General features: G+C 36.2%; 1 protein-coding gene across 20 annotated transcripts in view; it reads right to left on the bottom strand.

Annotated features, from left to right (window-relative positions):
- Positions 1 to 673: 673 nt before the first annotated feature.
- CAMK2D (calcium/calmodulin dependent protein kinase II delta) overlaps positions 674 to 11764 on the bottom strand; it is a gene marked incomplete at both ends in the record, with an annotated part of 262163 nt that continues 251072 nt past the window's right edge. For 13 of the 20 annotated variants that reach the window (XM_079716667.1, XM_079716683.1, XM_079716669.1 and 10 more), the window contains 4 exons: positions 1955 to 2021; positions 3899 to 4127; positions 6012 to 6106; positions 10485 to 10560. In XM_079716667.1, the coding sequence (XP_079572793.1) occupies positions 1955 to 2021; positions 3899 to 4127; positions 6012 to 6106; positions 10485 to 10560 (467 nt within the window). Of the gene's footprint in view, positions 766 to 1954; positions 2022 to 3425; positions 3473 to 3894; positions 4128 to 6011; positions 6107 to 10484; positions 10561 to 11764 lie in introns of those variants that run through there. The other 7 variants (XM_079716668.1, XM_079716676.1, XM_079716675.1 and 4 more) reach the window with 2 other exon arrangements.

Genomic DNA, 11764 nt, shown 5'->3' with positions numbered 1-11764 from the left:
GAAGCAAACAAAAGTAATAAAGAAATAGGAGAAAATGAAGAAAAAAGAGCATAGGTTTGAGAAAGGAACAAAAAATTCAATTCAGCAAATTTCACCAGAACAGTGCAAGTATACCTTAAAGTGATCAAACTCGTCAATGACGTGAGTTTTTCCAGTTTACACAGTTTGACCAAAAAAGACATGACTTTAGGTAGTAGCAAACCCACCGATTCTCGCTTCCACATTCATAAGTGATTCTGCCCACATATCAACTCTTTTAATTGTTAAACAGCAACACAGCTTTCAGTGAAAAATCATCCATTTCAACCAGGATCACACCAGGAAACTGAAGGTAATTTCTTTTGCCTTTTTTTGTTAAGCAAAAAAGCTAAAACAGATGAACAGCAAAGAGTTTTAAAAAACTTACATTTCTGTTACAAACTGTCATTCAAAGAGCGATAATTTTGAAGTCTGTTAAGTCTTGGCATAAGCAGAGAAACTGGATGAGTAGGTTTGTACTTGGAGTATTGTGGAATTTTTTTTGTCTGACCTCCCCCTATTGTTTGCCAACAGTGATTGAAGTTTGCATGGAACATCTCCATAGTTGAAGTGTAAACAATGTATAGGAAGGAATATATGACAAGATGATGCATCACATATGCATTACACGTAGGACCTTCACAACTTCATGCACTCAGAAACATGCATGAAGAGGAGGAGAGGACGGCCCAGGGTTACCATCCAGGTGAGAACAGAGAATGCAGAAGTGGCACTGTTGATACTTAGCTGAAAGGAGAGAGGGGAGACATAAATTAAACTGTTTTACAAAGTATCACCAAATTGCTTTGCCAAAGATTAGGCTAGGCTACAATTTCATAACTCAGCAGTTAAGTAATAGATTGAAAATACTATGTATAAGAGATCTTTGCTTGCAGTCATTAAAAGAGAAAATGCACAATATTAAGCAATTAATATGGATCTTCTACTTTAATCTGTCAATTTGTCCACACTGAGCTAAGCTAAAAATAGACAGGGACCCAGGCTGCAATCACATGATTAAATCTAAACATACAGTTCAAGCATTCATGTTTACCAGACAAATTAATAAATGAATAGCATTATTTGGTTGAAAGAGACTAAAAGTTCAAATTCATCCTTTAGCTTCTGTCGTCATTCTTAGACTCTGCTGGAAATCAAACCTAGAATTCAATTTTACGGCCTCAAAAGAAGGGAAAACATGATTGTTCTTATTAAATTGGAGGTCTTCTTTCTTTAAACCAACAGCTGGGAGCACTACTTCTTCCAAGGTCTGACAAGGTTCAGTGCTTTGAATGGGGAAAAAATTCACAACAGTACCACACATATCTGAATTCTTCTAATCCAAGGTAAGAAGCAAATCTTAGGAAATAACAATGCAGGCATGAATTGAATTACAGTCAACTTTCAATTATCCTCTGGAATTACTCACTTTGTGAGTTTTAAATTTCAGCTTGACTTCCTCCTCGTGGTCAAATACCATTATACTCAGTCAGGCAAGGCAAATTAATCTACGTATTAACCTTAGCCAAGCACAGAACAGGAACTGTAACCTCTTGAACAACAGTAAGACACCAAAACATCCTAGAGCCTGATATAAATTAGTTCTGGATAATTGAGAGTTGTCTGAATTGACCCAGATAGAATTGACTTTTGATGTGAGAACTCCAGGATATTCCAAACCTGCCACAATCCATATGCTGAAGGTAGGGTCTCCTCAGCATCTTAGTACCTTGAAAATATGGGTTATGCTACACAGTGGTGCCAAATGTTAGACTCAAGAGCTCATGCAAATATGGTTTTCACTGAAATAATGTGAGGAAATATCCTCAAAGGGAGGAAAAACAGCCATGCAGCTTTTCAGTCATTAGCTCCAATCACAAAGTATCATGGAGCAGGGTGTTACTTACAAGACCCACATATGAATGGTTTTCAGGCCTTAGATGTTTTGCCACAAAGAGGTGCTTCCTGAGAAGTTTTCTTTCCCAATTGGAATACAAGATGGCCTATTAAGAGAAGCCCCATTTAAGCCACCTGGCATAAAATGAAGTTTTCTTAAATAGGCTCTATCCTATAAACACTTTAGGGAATTGTAGAAAAACCTAACCTTCTAGTACTGAATGAATGTAATCCCTTCTGTATTAACTGGCAATTTGTGTTGTACCTCTTTGGAGTAAAAAACACAGAAATGCACAAAAACAGTTGTCTTCATTATCATTACATCTTTTTGTCTTTCTCTTACTTAGCTATTTTTTTTGGAGTGAATTTCAACCTTTTTCTTTTTTCCTTACTGACCCACTTTTTACAAATCCAACAGTGATACATAATAAGGCTATAGAGAAGGCCATTGAAAACCACTGTGTTGGGACATTATTAAACTAAGACATTTTGATGGATTCTCTGGAGTGAGTTGAATGGCTGTTTGTGTGGCCTTGATTCCCCATCCCATGCCCCCTAGATATTAACAGGTAATCCTGGTGAGAGAATCTGTAATGAGATCAGCAGTTGGCCGAACTTCTACTGATTCTGAACACCCCTTCTTGTTCTCATCTCACCCCACTTTACTGATGCAACCTTAATTCCCATGATTTCCCTTGACTCGAGCTAGAGCCAGCCTTCCTTACTGACAATCCTCTACCACAGGAAGCTAACGTCTGACCCTGTGCTTTTCCTCATGATGCTCCTTGAACTTGGACTATCTTCCTTTTATTCTTTCTATCCTTCCATTTCTCCAAATTCCACTCCTCAAGACCTTGTTCAAAATTCTATCTTTTATACACAGTATACTTCCAAAGTGTTATAAACAGTTTGCTACATTGGTCATTCATTCCCTTCTACACTGAAGTTGATTATAAACTTTATTTTAGTTTTTTCTTTGGTATTGGTGATAAGTTGCTTTCTAAACCAGAATATAAGTTCTTAAGTTCCTTAAGGGCAACATCTTTCATCTTGCATTTTACCTGGCACAAGTTAAGCACCTATGTGATGTGCAATAAATATGTCTAATTATTGATTGGAAGAGCAAACATGACATCTGAGGTAGAGTGGTGTAGTGAGAAAGATGCTGAAATACCTAATACTTGCATTTTAAATGCTGTATTTCATAAATTTCTCCTAATATTTGTAATTGAGCACCAGTAGAAAAAAATCTATGAAATGAAGCTCCTGATATTATACAGTCTCCCCACAGTATGTGGGGGGGGGAATTGGTTTCAGAACCCCCAAGTGTATCAAAATTTGCAGATTCCCAAGTTCCTTATATAAAATGGCACAGTATTTCATATAACCTACACACATCCTCCAATATATTTTAAATAATCTCTAGTTTACTTATAATACCTAACACAATGTAAATGCTATGTAAATAGTTCCCTGCAAGACAAATTTAAGTTGTGCTTTTTGAAACTTACTGGAATTTCTCCACCCCTGAACATTTTTAATCTGAGGCTGGTTGAACCTGTGAGTAAGGAAACCATGGATAAGGAGGGTCAACTGTATTGGTCATTTTAGAAACTTTTTCCCCTAATTTTTCCCCTTCCTCTGCCAATTGTGACAATGAAGTCATAAATAGTTTACCTTATTACATGAATTCTCCCTGATTTAACCATAAGAGAAATCAGCTTAATAGGGTATCCTCTAATTGCTATCTAAAACTATTGTGTACTTTCTAGGGCAAGTTTCAACCCACAAAAGGCTAGTCTGATTGATCTTTCTGGATAATTACAGACTGCTTCTCATGAAACATTAATTCCCACCAGTGTAACTGACCACTAAATGACCACTAGCATTAAATAACAGATGCCATGCTATTAACAATGGAATAAGTAAAAGACGCTGACCAGGGGTATATTAACAAAGAAGCTGACAGCCTGGAAATATTTACTTGATGGGTACTGTTCGCGACCCCGAGCGATGAAAATGAACATTCTGCCACTTTCCATCCCGGCGGTGCCACACACGTGTCTCTTCTGACTGCATTGTTTTTGGCATTCCGCTGCCATCCATGTACTGTGTGAGCCTAATGTATGCTATGCAGGCAGCATCATCGCCTACCAGATGTACATGGGGGTTCAGGATAATAGTGTGGATTGGTTTATTGCTTTTGGACAAAGCTGAAAGAGAACAACATGGAAAAGAGAATTTAGTTTCTATGTAAAGTAAACCAAAACCAATAATAACTTCAGTTGGGACCAATAAATAGAATGCCATTCATTCAACTATTAATTCTTTGCATTAATTGAATGCCTGGTACTGTGCAAAGTATAAAGAAAAAGAGCAGAAGTAAATACAGTTATTATTCTCTTTGACTCCCTTTGTAGTTAAATCGTATGCCACTCTGAAAACTTTGAGTGAGAAAGCTGGAGAGACATATTTGTTTATATTGGGAAGTGGTTAGCAACAAGCCATAATATGAATAGAGATGGAGAAGGGCTGGCCCAGGTACACGGAGCAGTTCCTGTCTTTCCAATGAAGGAACCACTGGGGCAGTTGACAGGGTATCCTGTGGGCTTGTTCATTTTTTTGTTAGTTGGTGAAGTACATGGGACAAGGGGAACATATCAAGCATGGAGACTGCTGTCTCCTAAACAGGCTGGCCATAGTGTGAATCTGTTTCCCCATCTCATCCTGTGGCTCCTTTATTTAGTAGCATCCATTCTATGTTAGTCCAGCTGTGGTCATCCAGTAAAAATCCAAAATTTAGTGTTGGCCATATAGCCTGATTCTGATTTTCTAGCTGTTTTCTTTGGTTGAGCAAGCCCTCACTAGGCTCCAGCCTTTGTTGTTTTGACAATAGCTATTTATTCTAGTTATTCAATGACTAAGAGATATGAAGATTTAGTGCAGATAATTGATTGATGATGCTACTCTCTTAGATCACTGAAAGAGGTAGAACTGTTTTACCTGTTATCCAAACACATCCTCCATTTTCAGAAAAGATCTGAATAAATTACTTAGTGCTACAGTCATGTAAAAAAGAATATCCTATTATGAAGAATATGTATTTATGGAAAGTAATGATGTACAGTGTTATGTTGAGGTAAGTTAAAATATTAATGGGTTAATTATTTTTTTTACTACAGGTGAGATGGTGTCAATTGACAGTCAACTGAAGAAAAACATTACGAGATGCTGTCAATCACAGTGCGGGATGGAACAGAGAGAACAGGAGAACATTTACTGAAGCTTTGTTAAGGCCAATTTACCACATAATTATCTTTGCTTGCAAATGTCTAGTGCATGTAAGACAAAGCAATTCATTAAATGTAAAAATCCATGCCAAGGCAGACATTTTCAGTGCTTATAATTACTGGACGTGAGCTTGATTATCCTAATCATTACTACAGTTCCTCTTTAATTCATCAAAATCTCACTGCAAAAGGTGAATTCCCTCCCTGCATCATGCAAACACAACATGATACCTAATGTCGTTAGGTGTGAGGAAAAGGAACTTCTGGCTTACGCTTTTCTTGGTGAACTGAAGGAATTCTGCAGGAGTTTGTTTTGTCACTTTCTCTTTCCTCTGAGGCCATTAAAATTCTTGTAATTGGAACTGAAATATTTATCTGATTACCCATCTTCATTTATATTTTACCTTGAAAAGGAGCACTAATTATGCTTGAAAGCCCTCCTCTATGTCAAATATTCTGGCATGCTGTGGTTTCTTTTATCTTTTCATATACAATGTTTTATGAAAAATTCAACAATTTTTGGTCACTAATTTGACAGCTTATATTATACATTCACTGGGACTTCTATGGGGTATATTCAATCAACATCACTTTTTTATATAAACTTAGATACTTTTCAAAACATACCAAAACTCTTAAGGCTGTCATGTTTTTCAATTTCAAATACAAAAATTTTAAAATACGATGCAAAATGCTGGACTAAGGTAAAAACTCTCATTGCAGCAAAGAGCCAAAGAATCTGTAAATTTGGGAGAAATTCAGAGAGAATTTGGAAAAGGCATGATATTAAATATAGAATAAATGTACCATTCTCAAAGTAGAATCGATGAAAGTCCATCCCTTCTACTAAATTACCCAAAGCTTCAGGTTCAAAAGCAGTAAGGCCTGGGTCACAGATTTTCCTGTAGGAAAAAAAAAAAAAAAAATGAGTTAATGTATTTCGTTGTTTCACACATATCTATTCTTATTTATCAGCCAATGAAGGAGTTTTTTTAAAAAAACACTACAAATATAAATTTCTATCACAGGGCTCGGCAAGGTGGTTTGAGGAGCAGACCCTAAAAAGGAATATTGTAGAGACCTCAGACAGGGGCAAGACAATAAAACCAGCTCCAGCAGGCGATAATCTATCACACTTTAGGAAGTTTCCTTTTTTAAAATGTCTACTTTTCAATTTCCAAGGTGAACTCTCTAGGCTTTCCCCAGTTTTTCTAATTCCCTAGTATTTTAGTTATAAGTTTATTATTTTTTAAATGCTCTCCAAGTCCAGGCTACCCTCCAAGTCCTATAAAATCAACTTTGGCTCTGAAATTAAATACTTTCAGAATAATTTTTGACACCATCTACATTCATATCAAACGTATATATGATTGATTTGAAGGCAGGTGTCATATCCTACACTTTCTGGCAATGTCTGACAGACTTAAGTAAACTTTAATTAACAAGCTTAATTGACTTAAAATAAAATTAATGAGAGATTCAAATGCACATTAGTTTTCTTTTTAATCCTAGAAATGTAATTCAAGAAAAAATATACTATTTTAAATATTCAGAGAAAGCCGATGGGCTTTCTTGGAAAAATTTATTTATTCAACAAAGAATTGTTAAACACCTACTATGTAGCAGATATTCTTTGAAACAAACAATTATAACACAACAATTAATACTGGAATGGAAATAAATACAAAGTGCTCAAAAACCAGATGACCTATATGTGAGAAAGGAAAGTTGAGCTGGGCTTTCCGGAATGAGTAGGAGTTTTCCAGGTGTGTGGAAGGGGGTAGGCAGAGGAGGGCAGCAAGTACAATGGCAGAGTATGGTTGGGGAATGATGGGTAGTTGCTTGATATGGTGAGCACTGGGACTGGGTATGTATATAAGTCCCATGGAAACAGAGGAGAAAATATTTCCTTGGGCCTGTGGTGATCAGCTTAGACTTCTCACAGAAGGTGCCGTAAAATCTGGATTTGAAGAATTAGTAGTTCACAAAGTTAGATAAAAGGAATATATACTGGGCTTCCCTGGTGGCGCAGTGGTTGCGAGTCCGCCTGCCGATGCAGGGGAAACGAGTTCGTGCCCCGGTCTGGGAGGATCCCACATGCCGCGGAGCGGCTGGGCCCGTGAGCCATGGCTGCTGAGCCTGTGCGTCCGGAGCCTGTGCTCCACGACGGGAGAGGCCACAGCAGTGAGAGGCCCACATACCGCCAAAAAAAAAAAAAAAAAGGAATATATACTGAAAGATTTTGGATCATTTATTAATTTGGTGGGGCTACATCTAATTTCGTATGGAAATTGCCCATTTGGGAGGTAAAATGTTTTAACTGTTCAACAGAAATGCAAGTTTCAAAAGGCTCACTCATTAAGGTTCTTGAACATATGGTTCACAGAGTTTTGGAACTGATTTTTTTTTTAAGAATACTTTTAAAGTAAAAAATCACAGTGGTTATTCGTTGTGGTAAAGAAAGCCTTAGTTGCGGGTGGGGTGAGAGTGGATGGGGATTTTAAACTTTGCCTCAGACTTCCTGGTGGGCAGGTATTAAAGCTCAAAGTTAAATATACATAATCTCTTTCTAAGTAGTAAAACGGGAAAAACAGTGTTCCCATGGTAACAGGACTTTATTCTGCCAGGGGCTATTACTTTCTCTATAAATATGACTTTTGTTTGTCAACATTAGTGAATCAAAATTTTTTACTACTTTATATCAGCACCAAAACCACCTAGAATCACTGTACAATGATGGACCTTTTTACCCAGCCATTGAGTCAATATACTTGAAAACCTGTTAATGTGGTCTTTCTCTCTCTCATATGTTTCTTCTATGTAAGTAATGTATGTATGTATCTCTCTCTCTCTTATCACAGGCTTTGGATTAATAAAAGATTCACAAAGCTGCCACTTGACCTGTGGGTGTGTATGCTCTGAAAAGGTGTTCTAAGGACCAGCTGACAGGACTGTACCAATACATTCTACCATGCAAAAAGCTCCCAAATGGAAGGTCCTCTTGGATTATCCCTGGGTCTGAGTGTACAAAATCAAGCCAGATTACAGGCAAAGGAATGCGTGAACTGATGTGATTCCAAGGAATTGCATTATTTAAAATACCCTATTTTAAAGTGTCTGAGAATATAGGAAATGCTATATTTTGCCACTTTTTCCTGGCTAACACCACCAACAAAACACACTCTACCAATCTGCAGGGGAATGTTATTCCAAAAGATTTATACCCTAAGTATATTATATTTGAAGTATCATATGGGTCTAACAAAGTTATATCAGCAAAAAGAATAAAAGGGAACAGGTCTTACGGCACAGAATTCTAAACAGCTCTTTAACTACTGTTCAACTGTTTAATTCTCTGACAACAAACAGTGTTCTTTTAAACTCCATTTCTTACTATTTCTTTCATTCTAAGTATACTTTTATTAGGTCCTGTTAAAGAATTGATAAATACAAATACATATATATGTATATACTTGTGTTTGTATGTATTTGCACACACATTAATTTAATTTATAAGAAGCAGTCCTGGATTTAATTTAGTTCTTATATTCAGTTACTCTCTTCCATATTTTATATTTGGCTATCTATTTGTAACTGATGATAAAAAATATCTTCTTATTATATAAAACTTGGAAAGAAGCAGGAAATAAAAAACAAAACACACAGTTTCATCTCCCAGAGGCAATATCTTTTTTCCTTTTAAAAACCAATTTGTCATATTTCATTCTATTTTTATATTTTCTGTTATGAAGTTGGAATAATTATGTACACACACATTTATATCCTGCTTTATCTTCAGTGAATACTCATAAGCATTTTGCCAGACCGCTAGAAATTCTGCATAAGTATCCACGGTACCAAACACACCACATATTAATTAATGTTACTATAATGTTGGACATATGAGCTGTTTATAATTTTTCACTATTTTGAATATTGATTCCATAAATATCTTTGCTCACACTTTTTGTCCCTGTTTTAAATTCAAAATTCACGTCCATGTTAAATTTTTATAACTAGGAACATAGGGATAAAGTAGTGATTTGAACCTTTGGAAACACTTCTTGGTATATAACTGCGACCCAAACCCCTGCTGTCACCACCACTCTGAAAGTCTGTCCCCATTTATACTCCATCAGGTGGTGGGAAAAGTCACTACTGTCCTGCAGTATCTGTGCTCCTTTGGTGATCAGCGGAGTTTTTATCCCTGCTGATTTGATCGGCAGAAACCCTCCTATATTCAGATTTGCACACAATTAGTGGACATCAACATGCTTTCATTAGTTTACTTGTCATTTATATTTCCTCTTTTGCTAATAGCTCAGTTCCTTTACCTATTTTTCCACTTTTCAACCTTATCTTCTCAATTTAAATTAACTTTTGACACATTTTACAAATATTTTTCTGTTTTTTTTTTTTGTCTGTTTTATTTTGGCTTTAAAAAATTAAAGTATATTAAGTTTCATCCATTTAGGTAGCCTAATCATTTCACTTTTTCATTTCAATGACTTCCCCTTCTTTTAAACTTAGATCTTTCCAACCAAAGATCAAACTCTTTTCTGTATTTAACACTTTCATTCAAGAGGACCTCACTAGAATGGTATAAGGGGAAAGTTAAGAACTGATTTTTTCTCCACCCAAACAGCTAACTTATTGACCCATGTTCTTTGCACAATAAGCCTTCACGCCCTATTTGAAAGCTTTACTTTTATTTGATGAAAGTGACTGCCTTTAATACCTATGGTAAACTTTAAATTTAACATTAGAAACCTTTCTTCAAATAAAATTTTATCTAAGAGGCAAAGCCCTAAAAGAGATGAAGATAAAGTTGAGCTGTGCTGGCTGGAGGGGAAAAGGCTGCCAGACGTTGCCTCCTAATCTCTTTCTCTGTCCCTTCACCTCTGCAGAACTGCGAGGAAAAACATCTCTTAAGCCAAAGTGCACTATTTATGTGCTTTCCTGTTTCTTGTGTGTTTGCTCTCATGGATTGCTCTGCCTGAAATGCCTTCTCTCACATGGAGGTGCCAGAGGGTCAGGCTTCTGTGCACTTACAAAGAAATCCCCAATCTTCCTAACAGAAATCTCATCTCTCTCTGAAATCTTAATTACATTTATTTCTCTCCTAGAGGCACTTGAGTCATTTACACGTTGAAATGAAGCCATTGTGGGTGTATGAAACCTGGTGTTAAATATACATGGGTCAGGTACATTGAAGAATGCATTCATATAGAAAATACTTTGTCATATGCATGAAAGCAAAATAAATGTGCCTCTACTCACGTGTAAGCTTCAAAGTCCCCATTGTTGATAGCTTCGATGAGTTGTTCAGTAACTTTGATAATCTCTTGCTTTCGTGCTAAAGGCAAAGATAAAGAGTTGTGTGAGAATAAAGGGCAAACACCATATAAAATTACTCTAATGGTACTGCTATTTTCCTTAAACAGGGTATTACCAGTTAAGACACATCCCTCTCAGAAGCTTGGTGTTATCCTCTCTATAATCTTGTTGCTCAAAGCGCACAGATCAACATTAGGTCCCTCTTCTGGGAGCCTGGTAGAAACACAGATTCTCAGGTCCTACTCCAGACCTACAGATTCAGAATCTGTATTTTACTAGGACCCTCAGGTTAGCATGTTCACGTTGGGGAAGCACTGCTGCTCTCCCTTTGTTAGAAAACAACAGTCACCCAGAAGGTCAAGGCTATATTTTTAAAAAGTAGTTCTTATTACCTTTACCAACATGATTGAGTTTATGAACATTTTTGTATGATTTTAATCCATCTTCACAGTATAGCTGACATCTTGCATTGAGAAATTTAACTTTAATTATTTGCATTTTTTTATTGTTCAGCTCAACCCTACAAAAGAGGATGCTAATGCTGTAATTGCCATCATATTTAGATAAATGGCCTTCCATAAACTGTAAATCTGAAAAATAAGGTATGAATCAATGCTGTGGATGGAGATGGAAGTCCCCCCGTAAGGCTGTCAACTCTGACAACAAACATGATTTGTTTCTATTTCTAGCCCATAACGGTAAAATAATTAATAGTTGGCTTGGCTCAAATCCTACCTACTTCATCTGCCTCAAGTGTTCTTTCCCTTCTTGGAAAGCCTACCTTGTATTATTCATTTGGCAATTAAGCATATGCTATATACCATGACAACTTTTTTAGTTAAATTATTGTTTTAAATTGTTACTAAACTTGGTTTACTGTGTAATGTCTTCCTAATTAAATTAAAAGCTCCCTGTGGGAAAAGAACATGTTATTTCTTTGTATCCTCAAAAAAGCGTTATCCAATGTCTTTAATAAAATAGATGCTCAGTAAGTTGAGTTTGATCAACTGATGTTGATAAACGTTTCCTGATTTCAGAACAGTATTCTCTTACTAAGGAAATAAAGGCATAAAATATTTTAAAAACTAAATTTCATTGAATTTTGTTTAAAGAACATTGTGATACTTTCTTAAATCACTGGAAATAAACTGGGGGTAATCACAAAAAGTTATTTCCATCTATCTTAGTGAGGCTGATATTCATCATAGAAAAAGCTGAAGTCT

This window comes from Hyperoodon ampullatus, assembly GCF_949752795.1.
Source record: "Hyperoodon ampullatus genome assembly, chromosome: 1".
In the NCBI taxonomy this organism is placed as follows: Eukaryota; Metazoa; Chordata; class Mammalia; order Artiodactyla; family Ziphiidae; genus Hyperoodon; species Hyperoodon ampullatus.
Note: the sequence above shows the minus strand (reverse complement) of the source record. Positions and strands in the feature narration are given on the sequence as shown.